Consider the following 24,117-nt stretch of genomic DNA (forward strand, 5'->3'; position numbering starts at 1 on the left):
CTTTGTAATTCCTCTTGTGTTGCTTTCACTGTTTGGGTTCTTTACTGTAGTCCCTATGGAACATTAATGAACCTGGTTTTAACACTGAACTTTCTTTCTTTGAATAGAATACCTAAAGGAGCAGGGCCAGGATGTTATCTTGCAGGAGCTCTTACACTGTCTAAAACAGAGCTTGGAAAGAAAGCTGTGAGTATTTGAAATGGATCATGGCTTCTTTTTCTGAACCTTTTGAATCTGGTAAATGGCATGCCAGGAAGTGCTGTATTTCATGACTTTAGTAAATTAAAGAGCACTATGTTTAGTAACACACTTTATAAGCAGTTGTTTCATTAATAAAGTCAGGGTAACTTCTAAGCAGTTCTATTTTTATCTTCATCTTATTTCAAATTTAATCACTTCCTAAATTCTCAATTCTAATTCTTTTGGTCTGGATTGTTGTATTTCTAGAAGCAACTGCTTTTTTGTTGGTGTGGAGCCTTTAAAAGTGATTTTGTGTAATTGCCTAGTGTAGTATAACTTGAATGAAAAATACGTGCATATATATTGTTTTGTGCATGTTGGTTTTCTAATAAACATCTCTACTCTTCCTTGCATGCATACAATTTTCAGCAGAAATATGTGCTTTCTTAACACCTACATGTTACTATCACACAGTAGTATGAATTTTGATGACTCAGACGCATAAGTTGATATTCTTACTTGCTGCACACTGATGTTGTCAACCACTAATATGACTGTATGCTCCAACAAAATGATGTAAGATCTCTGTATGTGATGCTAGAAAAAAGCTGTAGGGTTTTTTGCTCATAACACATCATACTGTAAAAACAGGTTTCTAACATGTATAAATCTGTAGTGCAACAGGGATTATATTAACCAGATTGCTCTTGTGTGTATTTGGTGCTAAGGTATTTAGAGGATTCCCTTAGCAATTTTTAAATAGATGGCAAATCTAAGAATAAATGTTAATCAATTCTGGTGATTGTTAGTATTGGAGGTAGTTCATCTATGTCCATACATCACTAGATGTGGCTAAACAACATGTATAAAACTACAGTATGTTTTCATAGAAAATAAGTTCCTGTGAGTAGATGGGCACATACCTTTAGATCTTGTTGAGTAGAAAGGTTTAGTTCATTCAATCTGATATGGTTATAGGTAGTACTTTTGGGGCAGATTGCATGTCATGGCAGGTTAGATAATGTATGACAGGAGAATTTGAGGAATGTCAAGTCCAGTAACTAAGAACTAAAGTAATCAGTTTTTATATTTCTTTGTGATTCCTGCAAGGTTGAAAGCATACTTTTATGAAATCCATGGTAAATCCATTACAGTAGTGAAATAATAGTTTCCCTAACTATGCAGTGAATTCTGCACTTCCTTGAACTATTGGTTGTAATTCTCATCTACCTTATTTCAAAACCAGACCAAATGGTTATATACAGTGATTCCTGGGATGGGAAGTAGGAGGGAGGTAGGTATTGCCTATAAAATTTCATGTGATGAAGAATACTTAAGAGCTTACATGGAGAGAAGTTCTAGCTGTGGTGTGTCTCATGTCATAGTCTAAGACATTACTGTTATGGTCATGTTTCACTGGAAAAAGAATGGTATCAGCATCCAGATACTTTCTGCTGCCTTTAGTGAACCCTCAGTATGTACCAGGAGACAAAGAAGGAGGACTAGGCAGCAAAGTTATCTCTAGGCCAGCAGGTGGATGCAATGTAAGGGAAAATGTAACTTCTGTATATTTATTACGAAACAGAACAATGCTACTAAACAGTCAAAATCTAAAATCTACACTTTTGAGACTGAATTTCTGTAATTTATTAATTTAAGCTAAGTGGTTAACAACACTTGCTTGTCTTACAGGAATAATGGACTGTATACACAACAATGCATTGTTTTATTGATTTTAAAAACCTGAAAGAGCATGCTTTAAGAGCATGTTTGATCATAGATGTGACTCTAAAAGTTTAAGAATCTGTAGGTTGAAAGTATAATCATAATTGTACAGAGAAGGTGTCTCCATCCTGTGTGGTGTGTGCATGTTTTCTTACAGTATGTTATTCTAACTCCCAGGGGCAGTCTGCAGCAAAGCGACAAGGAAAATTTAAAAAGGTACTGAATGTTAGTTTTTGAAAAAGATATACTTAAGTCTTTTTTGCGTATGACTTAAAGAATTTGTCAACCAGTATTGGTTTTTAATTTGTCTCCCTCATCTATCTGAGTTCTTTACTTCAGCACCTTAAGTATGGCTACTGGTAGAATGACATAACACTATTATAATACAAAACTGAGTCATGTGAGCATCTGGATGCCTCTGCAATAAGTACTGTAAAAATGCATGTGGTGATTAGTGGTCTGTAATTTTTATTTTTATTAAATACTCAGGAATCTTCAGCATTTGGTCAAGATTTTTTTGTGGCAAGTGTTTCTGCCTGTTCTATTCTGTCTGCAAATTGACAACTGAACACAAACCTAACACTTTGATATAGAATTCAATATCTAACTATACAGTTCTTACAATTGTAAAAAACTTACTGTAGCAAGCAGTTTTTTCTTAGGAAGGATGGACTTTATTGAAAAGTCTCTCAACTCATGATTCCACTAAAATAGAATATAACTTGTTATAGACTAGAGTTTATACAGTGATGTAGCACATAGTAGAATTTACAAAGAGAATTACAGTCAAGCTGTGTCCACCAAGACCCCTAGGTCCTTTCCTGCCAAACTGTTTTCCATCTGGGTGGCCCCCAGCATGTACTGGTCCATGGGTTTATTCTTCTCCAGCTGCAAGACTGCAGTTTTCCTTGCTGAACTCCATGAGGTTCCTGACAGCCCATTTCTACTGTCTGTTAAGGTCCCTCTGTTTGGCAGCACAAACTTCTGCTCTATCAGCCACTCCTCCCAGTTTGGTGTCATCTGCAAACTTGTTGAGGGTGCACTCTGCCCCATCATCCAGATCAATAATGTAGATGTTGAACAGGATTTGATCTGGTATTGACCCCTGGGGTACATACACCATCAGTTACTGGCCTCCAGCTGTGTGTCACTGATGATCACCCTCTGGGCCTGACCATTCAGCAGGTTTCAGTACACCTGACTGCTCATCCAGCCCATAATTCAACAGCTTTTCTATTTTGCATGAAAGCAGTTTGAGGTTATGCCAGAAAATAGCAGCTTAATTTCCCAAAGAAGCTAGTTAATTCTTTTATAACTGGACAAAAATATCATTGGGTTCTTTCCACAAAGTAAGAAGGTATCTTTGTTTTAGTAGACACATAAAGCAGAGTTGTATACCTAATCCATCATTTTCTGCTTGAAGAGCAGAATGGGGAATTTTATTTGAAACCCAAAACTGAAACAAAACCTAAAACAACCCTTGGGTTTGGGTTTTTACTTAATGTCTTGTGTCTTCAATGTCTCCAGACATTAAAAAAAAAAAAATCCTTTCTCTCTGACTGCTGAACCTGTTAACTGTATGAGGTTCAGAATTCAGTGGTGTTTTTCCTCTAAACTGATCCCCATGAAAGTTAGTGTGTGACCTAATGTGGCTTTGGAAGTTGATGTACCCTTAGAAGTGCCCTTAGTTTCTAACAGGGAGGCATGCGCTAAACAACCATGTGAAAAACAAATTGTTTCTATGTACCTTTCTTTCACATCCTAACTTTTATAATGCAGTTACAATGTTTTTGGTTTTGTTTTTTTTCCACTTCTCCAAGTTTTGTCCTGAACATAGGTAGAATGAAAACAGGTCGTGGACCTTTGCTGGTCTGTGAGAAACATTTCTGTTGTTTTACATAATGCAGCTTTTGAACAGCAATATGTAACAGCTAGCTAAGGGATAGAAAATTTCTACATCTTACTCCCTACTCTTCCATTCTTTGCTCCAGTTTGAAGCAAGACATGCATTATACAGATACTGATAGGTACTAGTGGAAGACTAATAAATACCATTGTGGAATCAAATGTAAAAGGATGACTTCCTTGGAGCATTAAGACACTATCCCTGTTTAATCAGGAGGCCTTCAAAAATAGGATGAAGTACAAATCTGATTTAATTTTGTGTAAATCTGGCTGGTGACTTCAAGAAATTTCATTAGTTTTTTAATTATTAAATAAGAGTATTGCTGTAAGAATAAGCAATGTTGGACAAATTGTATGCATCTTAAAGCAGATACAGATCCCTTAAGCACATTCAACTGTGTATATGCAGATATGCATGGTATTTATTAAATGGAAAATGAGACCTGAGGTTCTCTCCCTCTACTCTGCTCTCATGAGACTCCACCTGGAGTCCAGCTCTGAGACACCCAACATAAAGACACGAACCTGTTGGAGTGGGTCCAGAGGAGAGGCACAAAGGACCTTCCTTATGGGGACAGGCTGAGAGAGTTGGGGTTGTTCAGCCTGGAGAAGAGAAGGCTCTGGGGAGACCTAATAGCAGCCTTCCAATATTTAAAGAGGGTCTACAGGAAGGATGGGGAGGGACTCCTTATCAGGGAGTGTACTGATAGGAAGAGGGGGAATGGTTTTAGACTGAAAGAGGGCAGGTTTAGATTAGATATAAGGAAGAAATTCTTTACTGTTAGGCTGGCAAAACACTGGAACACGTTGCCCAAGGAGGTTGCGGCTGCTCCCTCCCTGGCAGTGTTCAAGGCCAGGTTGGACGGGGCTTTGATCAACCTGGTCTAGTGGAAGGTGTCCCTGCCCATGGCAAGGGGGATGGAAATAGATGATCTTTAAGGTCCCTCCCAACCCAACCCATTCTTTGATTTTGTGTGTTCCTTCAAGGAGCTTTTCCTGTGATTAGTTTTGCTGTGAATGCTTTAAAGTACAAGTAACAATGATTCATGTCTTTTCCACAGAAAGCAGCAGATGTTGAATCATCAGACAAAAAACTAAATTTTAAATCTTTAATCCACATTAACTGTTAATTAAGCTCTTTTAAGAGGTGACTGTTCTGAGGGCATTGTGCTTGTTTATGTATGCAGCTAGTAGTTCTAGTTAAAAGTAAACTCACTGAGGCTTGTCAAACTTGCAGAGTACAGACCAAAGTGCCTATAATATATGCTTCCAAAGTTTTTAGTATTGCTTTTTTTTTTTTTTAAGAGGATAAAAAGGGCAGCTTTCTCATTAATTTGGAAGTTTCCTTAAAGCCATATTTTCAATGGTTAATATGCTTGCTTGCTGACTTTCTCTGTCTATAGCTCTGTATACTTTATGGGTATATATAGAATCAAGGCCAGTACACTACTGTAGCAGCTCTGTTGCTGTGGAACAGTAAGAGTACAATTTGAGTTAGAAAACAGATTAAAGTGCTGAATCGTGTGAAGTTGCTTTTCTTCTCCTTAATCTCTAATCACGAATGTTTCTGTAATGGCAATGACAGTGTCACTCTGGGATCTTCCAGTATCTAGGGAGCTGCCAAGTTTTATAAATGATGCTAGTGTTTACAGACAGAATAGAGAAAAGAAAGAAGCCTTCAGTCCATCTTTGTGGTCTAGGGATAGTTTAGTTAAACATGATAAGCACCTAAACATTATTTATCCCATGAAATGAGTTTGTAGAGAAGTGTGTACTTCTTTTTCTGTAAGATTCTTTGAAAAAGGAGAGTGTCTAGGTCTGAAACTCATTGTTTTCCTTTTAGTGGTTATAGCTTGCAGAATCTAATAAGACCAAAAGTGTCTAGCTGAGAGAATGGAGAGATGACATTTTACTGTTAATGGTTAATCTACATAGAATTGGTCTCTTAAATGAAACTGTTCATGCACATAAGTGGGATTTTGTTAATCTAATTGCACTTGGTTTGAAACTTAAATCAGAGTCATAAAGCTTTCTCATATAGCCAAGGCTTGAGAATGCAGAGGCCATTTGTATACATAACTCCAAACATATGTTGCCAAGTAAAATCAAAGAGGACTTTCTAGAAGGAAATCCTGAAGTATTAGAAGAATATTTCTAGGAAAACAGGTTTCTTTTTTAGGAAAGTATTAGACTCAATAGAGGACATCTTTTAAAAGATGCTGTGAACTACTGATTCACATTTTCGTATTGGGGGTAACTTCTTAGGCATCTGTCCTGGTTTCAGCCAGGACAGAATTAACTTTCCTTGGGCTGAGAGGGAGCACAGCTAGAGCACTGGGCCAGATTGGTCATTGAAGTATTTTGTATCATGTGACATCATGCTTGGTATATAGGAGGATGGGTGCTCTCTCACAGCCCATTGTAGTTGGTTTTGGTTTCCTGGTTGGTGTGGTGGGATTTCTGGTGTGGTTGGGATTGCTGCTGTGGGTGGGCTGCATGCCAGTCACAGATCAGTAGGTGACTGCTGCATTTTAGCTGTTTGGAATTACTATTATTACTGTTGTTTTGTTACTATACTAATTTTTTTTTATTCAACTTATGAATTATTTTTTTGTCCCTCCCCTATTTCACCGGGGGGGGGGAAGTAAATTACTGGCCATGTGGTGATTGGCTACCGGCTGAGTTCAAACCAGGATGGTCTTTTGGCTCCCAACATGGTGCCTGAGATTTGAGATAATGATAGAATGGGTAATAATGTTGATTGCTTGGCTGCTTAAGATTTTATTGCATCACCTGCAATATACATTTCCCATGCTGTTGCTCACTGTCTGAGAGTTGGGTTAAGATTTTGTTTCTGTTGTACTATGTGATTCTCATCTATGACAGGATGCAGTCATCAGTCCTGGGGCTATTTACAAGTGTGTTTATGAAATTCAGGAATTTCAAATATCCTTGGAATGTTGACATTAACATGGTCGTCTTACTTCTAGGGGGTAGTGTGTTCCTGCATGTGGTTCAGGTTTTTTTCAGGGTTAAGCAACTATTTAAGAGTATCACCTGGAAATCTACCCCAAGGTTGGAAAGTCATGAGTGCTGTAGGTGAGGGTGGGCAAGTAACTAGAACAGTGGGCACCTCCAGTGTATTGGAAGTTCACTCCTGCACAGGTGCAGAATCCTGAAGAGCTAGTGGAATATTTGGAAAAAGTATGTTGCCCCTGGATTGTAATTCCAGAGAGGCACAGCTCACTGCAACACGCTGTGTCCTAGCCCACACTTACTGACTGCTATTAACACTGTTCAGCACCCTCAAGAGGAAGAGAAGGGCTCTGCACCTGGTGACCAAGTAACAGAAACTGCAGCCACTACAACCCTGAGGATGGGTGCTGCAGCTGAACCAGAGAACCAACCCATGACAGTGTCAGGTGCTCCCATACAGAAGAAGTACAAAGAAAATCCCCTCACAGTGTACAGGGTGATGATGAACCAGGCCCATCACGAGAACAGGGGGAGGAGGCAGAGCCAGTGATAGTCACCCAATCCTTATCCTTGAGTGAGTTGTGAGATGTGCTAAAAGATTTCAGCCACCATCCAGGTGAGCATCTCATTACCTGGCTGCTCTGCTGCTGGGATAGTGGGGCCAGTAGCATGGAACTAGAGGGTAGGGAGGCCAGGGAGCTGGGATCCCTGTCTAGGGAAGAGGGCATTGACAGAGCTGTTGGAGACACAAAATCTCAGTCTCAGGAGGTGACTCCTGTCAAGTGTGAGGGAGAGGTATCCCTTCAAGGAGGTTTTGTATGTCATCCAAGTAAGTGGACCACTATGGAGAGCTAGCCATGTGGGAGATGGTTTACTGTGACCCAGATAATGCACAGCTACCCACAGATCCAGATGAAGTCCAACACACCTGGCCCATGTGGTGGAATTTTGTACAGAGCACTCCCTCATCATATGCCAGTGCATTAGCAATAATGGACTGGAGAGACAAAGAGGGACCAACAGTGGATGAACTGGCTCACCGACTACAAGAATATGAAGAAACACTCTTCCTTCATCATTGTGACTGTGGAGAAATTATCTCAAGAATTCCAACAATTTAAAGAGAACATGTTCTACTCTCCACCTGCATGGACCAGAATCTTGGCTATTAGGAACAGTTGTCTCTCTACTCTAGAGAACCGGTACACACCACGGGGGAAGCTGTGACATTGCCTGCGTGACTATGGAGAAGACATGAAGAAATGGGATGGAAAACCTACCTACCTCCTAGAAGAGCGGATATGTGAGCTTGAAAGAAGAACAACTACAAAACGGGGTTCTTTTAGGAGAAATACTGATCTGGTTTCCAGTAATCAAGTGCCCAAACAGAGCAGAAAGGTCGACTTTGCTCATGATCCTATAAGAAGAACTTCTGACTTGTATTCACAAGAAGCGAGGGATCGGGATGAGACTGAAACCCGTGCACACCACACTAACCCATTTGTCGTTAGTGAGTATTATGACCAACATTAGAGCGGCCAGGTGGAGGACAGGGACAGGGTGGAGGCCAGGGACAACTGAGTTTACTGGACTGTGTGGATTCCATGGCCTGGCACATCTGACCCCCAGCAGTATAAGGCTGTAGTGGACACTGGTGCTCAATGCAACCTAATGCCATCAAATTTTAAAGGAGCAGAACCCGTTTGTATTTCATGAGTGATGGGGGGTTTCAACAGCTGACTATACTGGAGGCTGAGGTAAGCCTAAGTGGAAAAGAGTGAGGAAAAAACACCTCATTGTGACTGGCCCAGATGCTCCATGCATTCTTTGCATAAAGTATCTCAGAAGAGGGTATTTTAAGGACCCAAAAGGGTATCTGTGGGCTCTTGGTATAGCTGCCTTGGAAACAGAAGGAATTAAACAGCTGTCTGTGTTACCTAGTCTATCAGAGGATCCTTCTGTTGTGGGATTGCTGAAGGTCAAAGAACAACAGGTGCCAATTGCCACTACAGCTGTGCACTGACGGCAATACTGTACCAGTCGAAGCTGTAATCCCTATCCATAAACTGATTTGTCAGTTAGAGAGCCGAGGACTCATCAGCAAGACGTGCATTAAAAATATGCTGCGGAAGGCAGTCTGGGTTATTCCTGTATCAGGTAAACCCATGGGATTACTTTTGCCTTAGGACCTGGGTGCGCTTGGTGGCTAGTACAGAAGGACAGATAAGTCTGTGTGCCTCGGGGAGATTTGAATTTAGGTGAAAATAGCCAATGAATCGAACTGTCAAATAACACTGTTATTGCAGTTGGTGCCTCGCAACATCATCCTGCCACATCCAAAGCCTCCTGCTCCACTGACTGAGCCAACTGCATTCTTCCAGCCCTAAACACTGTCATGACAGATGGAACCCAAAGTTATGGACTAAATAAACTAAGTAGATGTTTTGAAAGAATGGCCCATAGGATAAGGGAATGATATCTATGAGACTAGGAAAGGGGTGCTGATTTCTTAGAATGTATTTGGAACCAGAGCATAACATAAATGGTATAGAATAAGGGGTGGAGACTTTCCTGGTTTTGGCCAGGATAGAGTTAACTTTCTTTGGGCTGGGAGGGAGCACAGCTAGAGGACTGGGCCAGACTGGTCATTGGAATATTCTGTATCATGTGACATCATGCTCAGTATATGGGAGGATGGGTGCTCTCTCACGGCCCATTGCAGTTGGTTTTGGTTTCTTGGTCAGTATGGGGGGGATTTCTGTTGTGGTTAGGGTTGCTGCTGGGGGTGGGCTGCATATTGGTTGCCACTCAGTGAGCCACTGCTGCATTTTAGATGTTTGGAGTTACTATTGTTGCTGTTGTTACTAATTTTTTTTATTCAACTTATGATTTATTTTTTTTTTTTGGTCCCTCCCCTATTTCACTAGGATGTGGAGGGAGGGGGAAGTAAACAACTGGCCACACGGTGATTGGCTACTGACCAAGTTCAAACCATGACAGCGGCTTAAAATGCTTGCTTTGCTTTAATGAACAAAGTTGTTGTTTTCTACCATTATTACCTTGGCCAGCTCCCTACCATGTTCCTGACTTCTGTACCCTCTACTACATCTGCTTGCTTCCATGACCTGTTTTGTCATACTCTGCCCTAGGTCTTGCTGAAGTCTTATTTAGGTGTACTGCCTTATCATGCACTCCATACTTGAAATGCACGTGTGCAGCATAGTTCCTATGAAAGCTGCATTTCAATGTAGATTAGCAATCTAAACTAGGTTTTTAAAAAAACATGTAAATGTCAATTTTGTGGTTCGTCTGCAATTACATATTAAGTAGCTGGAAAAATTGTTTAAAGGGAATATCGATGTTACTTTCTCTTACCAGTATTGTTTTCAGTAACCAATAGCAAGCTGCTGGTCTGTTTGAACTATCAGTTCAAATAAAATTGTTCTGCATCAGTATTCTTGAATAGTTTCAGAAGTTTAGTGTTGTAGTCCATTATTTCAAGGTTATGTATAGCAGTTTAACAGTCACTTTTTTACTCACTATTTAAGTAACCTGAAATAACTCCATCTCATGCACAATATTTCATTTCATTCCTCAGCACTGATCTTGTTAATGAAAAACATATTCCCACATGTATTTTGGAAAAATGAATATGAATAGTGCCACAGCAACTGAGCATGCAACACAATATTTTGCACAATGTTATGGCAGAACAGCAGAATGATGGTATCTAGAGGATTTAAACTAAATGATCTTCTATGTGAAATATCATATACACAAAATAATGGGACAGGTGCCCTCACTGTTTGGGGAGAAGCTTTTTTAAAAATTGCAACATTATAACCAGTGTGGTGGTTTAGGCCCGGCCTGGATCTGAGACTACACTGCTGTTGTCCCTCCCCCACCCTCGGCAGGTTGGGCCAGGAGTGAGATACAAACCCCAGGGTTGAGATAAGGAAAAATTTAATACAACAGTGTAACAAAGAATAAACCAAACAACAACAACAGTAATAACAATGAACAGAATAATAGTTATACCGCACAGAGTACAGCAAGTGAGGGTAACGACCACGAACACAACATGTCCCCCTGCTCTCCCGCGCTTTGGCGCCCAGATCTGATGTCAGCATGGTATTGAATAACCTGGCTAAAGCCCCCTCCCAACTGCTGGGGAAGGTTAGCCCTATACTAGCTGAACCAGAACAACCAGAAACAACAGAACGGCTTCCCCTAACAATTGTAATGTTTTAGAATCAGTGACTGAAATCTAATGCTGCTTGTTTGCAAACTTATATGTAAATAAGGAAATAGACTTCAGATCAGTTAGGATTGTCCTTTTAAATAACTGTAGCTGATTTTTCTCATGGTAATTGTTGACTAGTGTAGCATGAAAATCTGTAGGGATATTTCTATGCTAGCATATAGGGTTTAAAAAATAATCTTGCTGTTGTGTCTACTTAATTTGAGCACAGAGATGAAATGGGAAAGTTTGTAGCAGCAAACTGGAAAATAGTTGACTGGATGTGTCAGCTAATTCAGTAGGCACATGGAAGAAATATTGGTTTGGGAGGAATAGACTTGTGTATCCTATGGCACGATTCATGTTTATGCTACTGTGGTGGTAGTTTTTAGAATTCAGTCATCTTTATTCATTTGTTTATTGACAGATTTGTAGGATAGGATCTCTAACTAGTTTTTTCCTTTGCCTTTTAACCAAGTTACTTGTTTTTTATATAAAAAAACTCCACCCTTTTGATTCCCTAAGTAATGTTATGTAAAATTATACAGATACAAAACTTTTTACGAAGTTTTAGGATTTTTTTGTCTTGTACACAGTGTATTAATATTTACATCCTTGCCTTGCTTAAAATAAGAAGTTAAAGCAGATCCTGAATTCTTGATGACTAATACCTTTGCTCTGTGTATGTGTAACTCAGAGTAGTTGCTTTTTTATTTTTATAATCATAAATATATTATTTTTATGGTTCAGCTTTTATATAGCATCAGAAAAAAGTATACTGTGTCCCTCTCAGTATGTGTGTCTTTTCCCACCTCCAGAATGTCCTTACTGTTCACTATCATCTGATACCATCACCATCAAAGAGTAAAAATGGCAGCAAAGAGAAAGAAAGAGAACAGGAAAAAGAAAAAGATGTAAAAGAAGAATTTGCTGAAGCTTTAAGAGATCTAAAAATTCAGTGGATGACCAAGTATGTCTGCTGTCATGACTACACGAGCTGGAAGCAGCTGTACAAAAAGAATCCAGAATCTGTACTTTCATGCTGTATCCTCCTCTCTTCTAGACTGGATACTACTGACATGTATAATGAGTTGAAAGAAGCATTTCCTAATCATCTTCCATTATATGTTGCAAGACTTCATCAGCTGGATTCTGAAAAGGTTGTTTAACAGTTTTTAAACTTGATTTGTCTCAATACATCCATGTAGCCTAAACAACTGAATCTATCTTCATACATGTTTGGTTTTGAAGTGACTGCCATAGCTGTGCTCAGTACTATAAAGCAGAAATTCCTAATTAGGTTGGCAGTTGCTTTCATAACTGACTGCGATTTCCTTAATCCCACAGCAGGATGAAAGAAAGTATGCCTACCTATAGTACGTTTGCTTATGTTTACTCCTTGTTAAGTTAAACACATTCTTAAGTTTTCTTACTGGTTTGGGCTACAACAGTATTATTCTAAATGGTGTTACTGAGACAAGCACACATCCTATTCTGCTCCTCTACTGGATTGGTAGTTTTTTCTAGCAGAATTGCTCAGGCAACTGAGGATGGTAACCTCTTGAAATGACAGAGCGAAATCCACTGTCTGTCATTGTTCTCAAAAAGAAAAACCGTGAACAGAAAAGTTTACATAGGCCTGCTTTTTTTGTTTATCTGGAAGCTAAAAAGCTCTGTGTATATGTCAGTATCTTGAATATTTTTCCTGTATATTTGATTGTTATATTTATTTCTGAAATGAATAACTTACCATTATTTAAGATGATTAGTTTTTACTGAAAGGTGGTTTTCTTTCTGTAAGCTTCTCATTTTGTATATATCCACCTCATGTTTTACAATTTGTTTTCAGTGAAATGGACTACTTCTGCAGAAAATCTTGATAATGTGAACTCCTTATTGTGTTTTTTTGAATCAAAAATTAGAGAAGGTAGAGAAAAGGACAGGTTGAATTATATAATGCTATTTCTGCATACCTTTGCAATTATCCTAGTGTTAGTAGAATCAGCAGTCAAGTAGTATGATTTTATAGTGCTAAACATCTCTTTTATCCTTCCTTTAGGAACGAATGAAAAGACTTGATGAAATTGTTGAAGCTGCAAATACTGTAATCTCTCATATTGATCAGACAGCATTAGCAGTATATTTTGCCATGAAGACTGACCCCAGGCCTGATGCAACTACTATAAAAAAGTACCTACCCAGTAAATAATTTTCTTGCATCCTATTTTTGTAACTTATGTACTCTGTCTCTGCTTATAAGAAATGGAATGATTATAACATTCTTGAATAACCTGTGTTATTTTTCAAGGTACAGGTAATTTCAAACTTGACTGCTAAATTATTTTGTTCTTTTGTCATATCTCCAGAATGCAGGAACACTGAAACCTGCCAATTATTACTTAGAAATATTAACTAAACTAAACAAGGGTTTAAATGTGTCAGAAAAATGGGGTATTAATTGTTCGTATCAAGCTTAATTTCAGATCAGAGGGACCACTAGAATATTGATAGAGATGTGTGTTTTGAATGCTACCTGTCTTTTTGTAATACTTTTCAACCTTTTGGATCTGTATTTGAAGGCAAAATTGACAGCAGTCTAAGAAGTAACTGCTTGCAAAAGACTTTGTGTGTGAAAAGTGTGATGATCATGCTTGTGCTTCAGGGTATTTTTGAGACCTGTTGTTTTTCTGTAGTTTTAGAATGTTCCTCTGAATTACTGTGTATATCCTTAGGAAGACAGTATTTTGAAGGTGACACCCTAGTCTGGAGCATAACTGGTGCATTTCACACTGTGTGGTGTGGGTGCTGTTAGTTGCAAACAGAGCAGTAGATTTGAAGATTAGGCCCTTAAAATCAGAGATGCATATTTGTTATTTTAGATAAAATACCAGATTTCAGTTGTAAAACTCGTCTGTGTGCTCTAGCTATCCTGAGTATTTGTGTGTAATTCTAGAATTGCTGATACAAAAGCAAAGATATGATATAATAAAGCTCATTCTAAACATATATTGGTAAGTTGACGGAATACCAAATTTAGAAGTGCTTTAAATGGGTGCAGTTCCTTTGAAGTCAGCAGAATTGTATCTGCTTAGGTTAGTGGTGGATTTGACTCTGTATATAAAGCCAGGAACTATAAAGCTGTGTTTCTAGATTATGACTTACTCAGTTGTATTACCTTAAGATATCAAAAGCATTTCACACTTAAAAGAATGATTGAGTTTGTTTAATGCATAGTATGTCTAAGGAATTTTTTACAGTTAGTTTAATTTATAGTAAATAGCTATGCTGTAAAAATTATCTTTGTGCTTATTTTAATTTTGTGTGTACTAACTGCTGTAAACTTTTAAGCTTAAACTCAGTACAGTGCTGATTCTGTTACTTCTGTTAATGAGGTATCTGTAAAAAGTCCTTAATAGTTTCCATACTGCTTTTTTTCTAGTGAAATGGAAAAGCAGAAGACTACTTTAGTGGATGCACTTTGTCGAAAAGGAAGTGCTTTGGCTGACCAACTTCTTCACCTTCAGGCCCAAGAAGGGGCTGCTTCCAGCGATGCAGAAGGCAAAGATGAGGATCATGAGAGCTGCTCAGAAGCTTTGACAGAGACATTCTGGGAAACAACAAAATGGACTGATCTTTTTGACAGCAAGGTAAGAGAGCAGAACAGAATTTTTTTGTTGCATGTTGAGTTTTTGACGGTTTTTCCTGGAATTATGCACTGCCTTTGTGTGCACAGCCTCATACAGTCTTCTGTTCTACTTTTCCATGCTGTCCCCATATGTTGTGCTTCCTTAATGACTTTTTTCCACAAAGGTTTTGCCAAGCCTGTCAAATCTATGGTAAGCCCATCTCTGTGCATGTGAACGTAGAGGTTAAGGGAAGGGTATAGAACAGTACCAGATTTTCATGAAAAAAGCTGCTTGCTTTATTGAACTGCTTCTTTCTGTATGTTTCAGGGAATATTTTTGATTAACCTCTGCACTGTTCTGTCTGTACACACACAGAAGTGTGTAGCATCCCTACTCTGTTCAGTCCTGCATTCTGTAGCCTCTTCTACACAATGGACAACATAAGTTTTGTGTTTTGCTGTCAGTAATGTTTGTAGAGGTAAAGGAAGAAACCCTTGCAAATAATTACACTTACATACTTATTAGCACAGATTTTACTGTCACTTTAAGGTTTCTAATCCTAAAATTGAAGTTTTTGTCTGCTTCAGTCAAGACAGATATTCAGATTTTTAAAAAAATCCATTTTAGGTGATTAGTTATGTAGCTTTCAATATGCGGGGTTTATGACTAACTGTTGAGTTAATGAGTATTAATTAGTTGCCATACTTAACTCTTGTGTATGGCTGTGTTCTCATGGAAGATGAAGTGACCAATGTATTTGCTTATAGTTCAGTTACATTGCCAGAGCACTTCAGATAGGTAAAAAATAAAAACTTTACAATTAAAAAAAATTACTTCATTTCCTTGACAGTAAATAATCTTCCCAGTAAGAGCTTGTACTTTATCTGGAGGTCTGAACAAAAAGTTTGGTGATGGTTACCCAAACTTCTTCTAATGTATATTCTTGTACACTTACATCTTTTCAGCATTCCTCTTCTAATCTTTAATTGATTATATAATATCCTGTGGTTGTAGATTTTGTACTTTAATCATATTGTTTGGCACATGATTTTCTTCCTATTTGGAAATACAGTACTGTGTTCCAGTATAGTGACCTCTGGTTTACTTCTCTTTTGATTTTTTTTTTTTTTTTTTTTTTTTTTTAAAAAGCTGATGGGAATAATTTCAGTGGGAAAACTGCCAGTATAGACCTTTTGGGGGGAGTTTCACTCTGTAACAGTTTGCTGGTTTGAGGTTTTTTTTCCAAGATGGCTATTGATTCCTGGTACTCTTGAGCTGTGCGCTCTGGGCCCGGAATGAGTAATTCTGATTTGAGTTGCACAGATTAAGAATTGAACCTATCTCTTAGACAAATCCATGGTTAAGGCAGTCAAAGTGCATATGCAGGTTTGCTCTGAAAATTGATGCTTTGGTGTGGTTAAACTGGTACAGAAAGGCTAACGAAACTTTTTAGATTTTTGTAGCATTTCATATGGAATTCTGTCCTGTTTACGCAGGAAAAAAGATAAAAAACCCCAACCAAACCAAAACAAATAAACCTGTCTGGTTTTCCTCCTTGGTTTTACTGGTCAATTTGAAATCTAAACTGATCGACTGTTATGAGTCCTACACAGTCATTTGTTTACTCCCTCACAGTGGGATGGGGAAGAATATTGAAAACATAAATGAGACAGCTCATAGGTTGAGATAAAGACAATTTATTAGGTAAAGCAAAAGCTACATGCACAAAGTAAAATAAGCAATTCACTGAGTACTTCCCATCTGCAGGCAGGTGTTCAGCCATCTCTAGGAAAGCAGGGCTCCCTCACGTGTAACAGTGACATGGGAATACAAATGCCACCACTTCAAACATCCCCCCACTTCCTTCTTCCCCATATTGTTTATTGCTGAACACAATGTCTTATGGTCTGGGTTGTCCATTTGATTGGTTCAGGTCAGCTGTCCCTTCTGTCTGCACTCCCAGTCTCTCGTGCACCCCCAGCCTGCTCGCTGGTGGGGTGGTGTGAGGAGCAGAAAAGGCCTTGGCAGCAGTAACTAAAACATCTGTTACCAACACTGTTTTCATCACAAATCAAAAAGATAGGCTATAGGAACTGCTGTGATGAGAATTACCTCTATCCCAGCCAAAACCAGTACATGAAGGATACTTTTAGCCCAGAAACATTCTAGAGTGCTCTGGGTATTTTAAGTGGGTGGCTTCTGAAAATGGAGAAGATGAGCCTGTCATATTACATCCTAATGACCCCTGGAGTACATCTTCGTCCTGTGCTTTTCTGCAGCCTTTCTGTCTGTACCCATACGTAGCCTCATTTACTCAACCCTACTTGACCTGCATACAGTTTCCCTTCTATTTTTCTCTCCCTCCTGGACAAGTTGCCCTATATCAGTCCTGTTATGACTACTAGTATAAATAGTAGTATGAGGCTCACAAAGATGATTTAAGGGACTGGACCATCTGTCACATGAGGAGAGGCTGAAACTGTTCACCCTGTATGATAGGGGAGTAAAGATGATGGAGCCAGGCTCTTCCCAGTGGTTCCCAGTGACAGAACAAGAGATAGTGGGAACAAACTAAAACACAGGAATGTATACTTAAGGAAAATTTGGGATTGGCTTTTTCTATGGGTTGGGGGTGGGGGGGAGGCGGGGGATGAGAGGGCATGTTTGGGTGATTTATTTTTTGTCTTTGTGAGAGTGAACAAATGCTGCAATGGGTTGCTTGAGGGGGGGTCGTGAAGTCAAAACTTTGAATCAAACATGATTCATGGCAACCTGCTATAGGTGGCCCTGCTTTGAGCAGAGGGATTAGACTAGATCTCCAGAGCTCCCTTCTTCCTTCAATCATATTATGTTTCAGTGATGGACTGGCAAGTAATTCATGTAGCTCACTAGTTTCTGTGGTGGTTTTATTCATGCTTTCTGTGATCTAGGAGCATATATGTTGGTCAGTAATGATGTAGTGTTAGTTTTGTTAGCTATCAACTTAATGTGTCTAAAGGTCACATGATGGATGTATCCTCTCATATATCCTATGGTACTGTTGAGTAATTCCAAGCCTCGCTGTACCTATAGAAAAGGTTTAAGAAAAAAAGTTTGAAGTGAAAGAAATACATCCTGCTACTTAAAGATTTTATATGATTATTGGGATTGAGACTTTTAATTGTTCACTTTTATATTCTGAGGTTTTCTTTTTCTGGAAACTCTTTGAAAGGGATGAGGAGTGAGAATAATGGGATTGAAAATTTTGCTTTGAAAGGAGATAGTCGAGCACTAATGATTTTCCTTGATAACAGATTTGAAGAAAAGAGCTAGGGTAAGGGGAGTGATTTTAAATTGAGAACTTCTTTGTTTTTCCTTTATTGCTTCCTAAAAGTTCTATGCTTGCTGCTGTTCATAGTCTTTAATTTCCTTTACTAACAGGTGTCATGTCCATCTAGTAGTTTTCTTAAGAACTGGCTGTAGTTACCAATTGCACTGTTCAGACCAGCTGTTCCAGCTGTTAGCACTACAGTTTCCAAACAATGATGGAATGTCTTTGGTTATTCAAAATCATAAACCTGTGACAAGGATCCAGTTATACTTCATTTAGCTTTTTTAAGAGTCACTATTCATGACTAAGACAACATAATTATTATATGGCCTGACACAAAAAAGCATGACGATATTTATAGTTCTATTCCTACTGTCTTTGTAAACTGTGAGAATAGCTGTACTTGTGTGTTATGGGCTGTAACTTTTCAAAAATTAACTTCATACTTTACAGTTCCTTCATTCCACCCCCCTCTGCCAATCTTCATTTTATGTTTAAGCTGTCTGATCAATATTAATTCATTTTTTGTTTATAATGGCTGACAAGTTTTGTAAGTGGGATTGGGCTTAAAGCGCTCTCAGCTTCCTGTCTGAATAAAACTAAGTGTCTTCCGGCCTAGAGATTGGCCAATAGAATGTTTTAAAATCTGCAGTGGCATTTGGCCTTCCTCCTTTGCAGCTTCTTCTGTCTGTTTTCAAGAAACAGTTGTATAAATCTCCACTTTGATGTTGCATGCAATATGCTGATGTACTTCTGGAATATTTTTCTATTTTAAAAACAAACAATTTTATTTTACAGACTGTTAGAGGAAAATCTGTAATTTTGATCATTTAAGGGGAAATGTACTGCTCATGTAGCTTGCTTCCATTGAGATGGGGAGTTTAGGAACAATATTGAGGGACTTAGTTCTGTAAAGTAGTGTTTAAGTCTTCAAAACAGATTCTGTCTAAGAAACAAGTATTTTTGATAGGGTAAGGGCAGAAGCATCAATAATGTTCTTCAGTCTGGCTGAGTTGTGCTTGGCAAAATTCACCTTGGTAGAAAACAAGAAATTATGGCTTTAATGGACTTTGTGATGCCACTCTGGACTGATTTAGACTGGACTGATAAAGTGGAGTGTTGTGACTTGGCTCCATCACCTAACCTGACATGACTGGTTGGCTTTTTGGGGAATAGAAGTTTGGAAGCGGAAGGGTAGAGTGGAGTAGTGATACAGGATCAGGGCAGACCTTGTGTGAATGTCCTTCAAATGAGCCCTCAAGAGGCAGCCAGCTTATTCTACAGCACTATGTTGGAAACGAAAACGTGGAGCTCTTCCTGTATGTGGACACTGCTTTGTGGCATTGGCACTCGAAAGATGGAATAACTGGGTGAGAAAGGATGGAAATAAGGCATCTGAATACTGCACTGATTATTCAAGTTTATATATGGCTTTAGATGGAAACATTGTTCTAGGTTTTACTTCTAAGCTTCCTATAAATCAAAAATCATCCAGATATCAGTAATTAAAAGGATAAGTAAAATTTTTGAAATCACAGAGACTGTGTTTTCTTCTTTGTTGTTCTTAAAAGTGAATCGGGAACATCATCTCTTTTGTGTGCATTTCTGCTCACCCTCTAGTAAACTAAGTACTATCACTTGTTTCACCTCTCCTCTGGGGAGCCTAGGACCTGTGTTGCCACAGGCCATTCATTAGTTCCTTTGAATTGCCTGTTTTCCATTGAAGTGTTGTGCCAGTCCCCATATTGTAGCAAGTATGTAAGAAAGCTGGTGCTGACTTTTCATAGTAAGTGCACTTGTTCACACTTTCAGTTATTCTAGTTAGATCGCTTGTCTCTGAAGGTTTATTTTAAATGAAATATGAAAGAAAATATTTGTCTTCTATGTACACAAAAGCATTTCAAATAACCTCCAGTTTAGACAGCTTTATGCCACAAGTATTTCATTATGACAACACATTTGTGAAAATGCTTTAGGGTTTTTAGTAATGGAATATAAATTGTGCTATTTTTCTTTCACTTAGAACATAGCTTTAAAATTTGTAGGCCAAAATATCCAGTTTTAAACAAAACTGCTACAGGAGAATAGTAGGATGTTGCCTATTTCTTACTGGGAATGACTCATCCGTAGACTTTATTGCCCCTCAACCTTTAAATTAGCTGTTGGGGAAAAGCAAAAAGTCATGTATAAAAACAAATAGAAGGCCCAGACCTTTCCATCTTGTCTTTTAAACATCTTTAGCCTGGGTTGTTTTTCATATAACTGCACTGTCAGATGCAGCTGTCTCTTCTAGCTGATCATATTCAGTCACTGCCAAAAACTTGTTGCTGGCTACTTGATTCCCTTAACTCCCCTCCCTCTCTTGAAAATATGTTGAGTCAACTTTTTTATATGAATATTGCTTTTATTTGTAATAGAACAGTTGACAGAGCAAAGAGAAGTCCAACAACATAGCTAAGAAACCTTAGTTTATCACCATTGATACGTATGAACCTGAAAAAATTTGTTGCTGGTAATTATAAACTGTGTTCTTTCAAGAGTTGGAGTGTGTTTATAAACTATAGCACTTAACCTAGTATTAATTATTTGTAAGTATAGATACATTTTAATCAACTGTTTAAATAATGAAGGAACTGATTATACAAGTCTTTTTCTTTTCATAGATAACAGTATTGTGATACTAGACAAGTTTTATGAGGTAGTTTAGTGTCATTTGATTCAAAAAATATTCTTTTTTAAAGAGGTTTTCAGGCTTTTAAAGTACTGCAAATGTCTTGGGAGATCTGGGTTGGGCATTTTACTGTCCTAACTATACATCTCTATGTAGCCAATGGCAAGTTAAGCAGCTAATTAGGAGGTGGACATCCAACAACTCTCATGGGCCAGGAACTTAGCACAGTTAGTATTATAGGCCATTAGCTTGGGGAATAAAGCAGCTAACAGTGATTTCTCCACCATTATCCTAGAAGTATGTATTGCCTTTTCTTACTGCCCTTTGTTTATTTCTCTTTGACCATTCCTGGGCCATATCACTTGTTCTGTAAAAGCTAGCCTTAATTATATTTGAAATTATGAAATAGTATCAAAGGCGTAGAATTTATTCCTATTCTTTCATTTAGCAACTGCTTTTAGATACTACAAATTGGCTTATTTGTTGTTACATTCAGATATCAGCTGTTTTCTGTTATGTCTTAGTAGCACTCCAGTTTAGATTTTGTTTACACATATCAAGGAATCATAATCTTCACTTCTGTGATGTTGTAAAGCTTGCAATATTTTAATGATAAGGTTTGATTTGACCAATATGTGTACAAGTTATAAAGTATTATTTCTTACGTAACATTTTTTTATTTGTAAACCTATTCTGATTTTAAAGCATCTCATGCATTATTCTTCTGAAGTGCTAGTGAACTTTTAGTTAGTTTTATTTAACTTGTATACAGTTGATTGGGGTTTTTTTCCAAGCACTGAGACAGAATTTATTGTCTTTTACCAAGAGCTCTTGGAGATTTGTTTTCAGCCTTTTGGTCCAGCAGAGAACTTTTTTCTCATTTAGAAATACCCAAACTTTTATTTGGCCAGAGCAAGGGTGTTTCGTAAAATGCTTTGTTTTCTTGCCACAAAAACTCTAGGAAGCCCTGTTACGAAAGAAATGCTGTCAAGTGGCTTTCCTCCTGCCTTTATCACTGATGTTCAATAACCATTCAAAACTTACAGGGTCAGGTAAGAGCTTTCTTAATAGAGCAGTGACATTATTTCTGGTTAGCCTCCAATATGTTATATTTGCTGAGAGCTCCAATGCATTTTCATTTAAATTTTTTTTGGTTGTTTTTTGTTTTGTGGTTCTATCATCTTTTACAGAAGGATGTTTTGTTTTGGGTTATTTTTAGTTTTAGTTTAACTAAATCTGGTAATGGATCCACTGAGCAGTTATTCAGAAGTGTTTGCTAATGTGTTTTGCTTTAGGAACATATCCAAAATAATTGGATTGAGAATGCAGCTTGTAAAGTATTTTTCCAATAGCAATATTTGGAAAATCTGTATGTGAATGGTGCTGTATGCTCATTGTTGCATAAATGTGTGTGTTTTAAGCTATAACAGCTTAAGTGAATACTTCAACACAACAAAGTAAGTGCTCAAAGACAGAAGAAGTATGAGCAACTCTGCTTGGCATATAGTTTAGAGCTTCAAATTTATACCTTTACTTGCTTGATAATTAAGCTTGTTATTTCTTCTTTTAGCTCAGTCTTTTAAGTACTGATCCTGCAAAATCCTGTGCATGTGATTAATGTTCAATGGAAGTGTTCAGGCAGCTAAAATTAGGCAGGTTCTTCAGTCCTTGCAGGATTCAGATATCAGATTCCTAAATGTTAATATTCTTAAGAAATGTTTAAAATTTTTGTTTGCTGTAATGCAAAACATTTATTTCTGAACATCCTTGAAGTGTTTTTGTTAGCTTTTCTTAATGGGATATTTTAAGTGGGCATTGGGAAAATGTAACTTTTGTTGGAGGAGTCAGTGGAGGAAGGAAGAACATACTAACAAGGGAGGGAAATTGAATAGCATACTCTAATAAACTTTGCCAACAACAGAAGCACCACCATATTCACCAACTTTGTTGCTATGTCACTCTTCAGTAAAAAAGAAGAAAAAGGTATTTACTGAGTGTGTGCCAAAGGGAATATATGAAACAATTCATAGTGCTGTAACTGGTGAAATAGTATGAACTATCTTGCAACACCCTGAACGGGTGTTAAGAACCTGATTTACTTTACATTAGCTTTTAAGTAGATGCATTCATTTGTGCAAGTTAGTTATATCATTGACAAGTATAGTAAGCTGTCTCTTTAGAATTAGTATTGTCAAGAGGAAGCTTTTTGTAACCTCTTCTTAATAAATTACCAATAGTGAGAAGCGGATCCAAAACCTAAGGCTTGTCTTCATGCTTATCTGTCTTCATTGCTTGTTTATAATTACGTGCATTTCTCTGTGTGTGTGTGTGTGTGTGTACATATATATATATATATAATTCACTATGTACGTTGTTTCTGCAGTAAGTTTGTGACTTCTTAGGAATCAAAACTCTTAATTGGGTCTTTGTTTCTGTGGGTCAAAGATATACCTGCCTAGTTCTTGATTTTTTTTAATTCTTTTTCATACCATACAGTTGCCTTTAGAGAATGAAAATCTGAAAAAGCTAGAAATGTGATGAATAAAAAATTAGAATAGTGACATCTGTGTTACATAAGATGTTCTGAATTCAGATATGTTCGTGATGTCAGAAACAGTCTCTTAAGAAGTTCATCTTTATAACTACTACTGTGAATCATCTGTTTTACTGCAAAGAAAAATGGAAGCTCTCTTGTAAATGTTTTACTTTGCTTAGATCACTTCTGCTACCTTAACAGAAGCTATTACTTGTTAAGCGTTTTAAAATTAAAATATTAAAATACCTAATTTGGTTTTGTTTTCACGTTGTAGGTTTTGACTTTTGCCTATAAGCATGCATTGGTAAATAAAATGTATGGGAGAGGTCTCAAGTTTGCCACAAAACTTGCAGAAGAGAAGCCAACAAAGGACAACTTGAAAAACTGCATTCAGGTAAGGTGTATTTGAAGTAATGGGTTATCTTTGTGTCTAGTAAACTTTTAAAAGACATAAGACTTTTTTAAGTTTTGATACCTTTTACACTGTAGAACCCACTAAACTTAACATTTTAACTTTATCTAGGCTTTTGTGGCCTGGCCTCTGTTTTTAATAATGATTTCTTCTTTCCTTTTCTAGAATAGCTAGTTTGTGAGTGACTGTCCTTTTTAGCAGGTTTACTTTCTGGAAATTATTTTGGGGCATAAGACAACATACCGAAGTCGTTCTGCATATTTTAAATCCCATTATATTGCTGTTTAACTGTTATATTTACTATTACTGATCACAACTTATTGCTAGTAGAATATAAGTGGAGAATTGATGGGAAGTCCTAGGACAAACTTCTTGTGCATTGAGTTGAAAGACTGTAGAATCATATAGAATGGTTTTCTTTTATGCCATTCAGGACTAAGTAATTCAAAGTTTACTAGTTCTTCAGTCTGTTATCTTTCTGGTAATAGACATTTTTAGTAAGATGTTGATATCAGTGCAGTGAAAGGATTTAGATT

At 37.7% G+C, this 24,117-nt stretch overlaps 1 protein-coding gene across 2 annotated transcripts in view; it reads left to right on the forward strand.

Annotated features, from left to right (window-relative positions):
* TPP2 (tripeptidyl peptidase 2) overlaps positions 1-24,117 on the forward strand; it is a 54,636-nt gene that overhangs the window by 29,657 nt on the left and 862 nt on the right. Inside the window, exons 23-29 of one of the 2 annotated variants that reach the window (XM_026851492.1) lie at positions 108-186; positions 2,083-2,121; positions 11,845-11,996; positions 12,090-12,186; positions 13,086-13,216; positions 14,466-14,673; positions 23,444-23,563. In XM_026851492.1, coding sequence (XP_026707293.1) covers positions 108-186; positions 2,083-2,121; positions 11,845-11,996; positions 12,090-12,186; positions 13,086-13,216; positions 14,466-14,673; positions 23,444-23,563 — 826 coding nt within the window. The remainder of the gene's footprint in view (positions 1-107; positions 187-2,082; positions 2,122-11,844; positions 11,997-12,089; positions 12,187-13,085; positions 13,217-14,465; positions 14,674-23,443; positions 23,564-24,117) is intronic. The other variant, XM_026851500.1, reaches the window with a different exon arrangement.

The sequence above is a fragment of the Athene cunicularia genome, assembly GCF_003259725.1.
Source record: "Athene cunicularia isolate RWA chromosome 1 unlocalized genomic scaffold, athCun1 chr1_part1, whole genome shotgun sequence".
Taxonomy (NCBI): domain Eukaryota; kingdom Metazoa; phylum Chordata; class Aves; order Strigiformes; family Strigidae; genus Athene; species Athene cunicularia.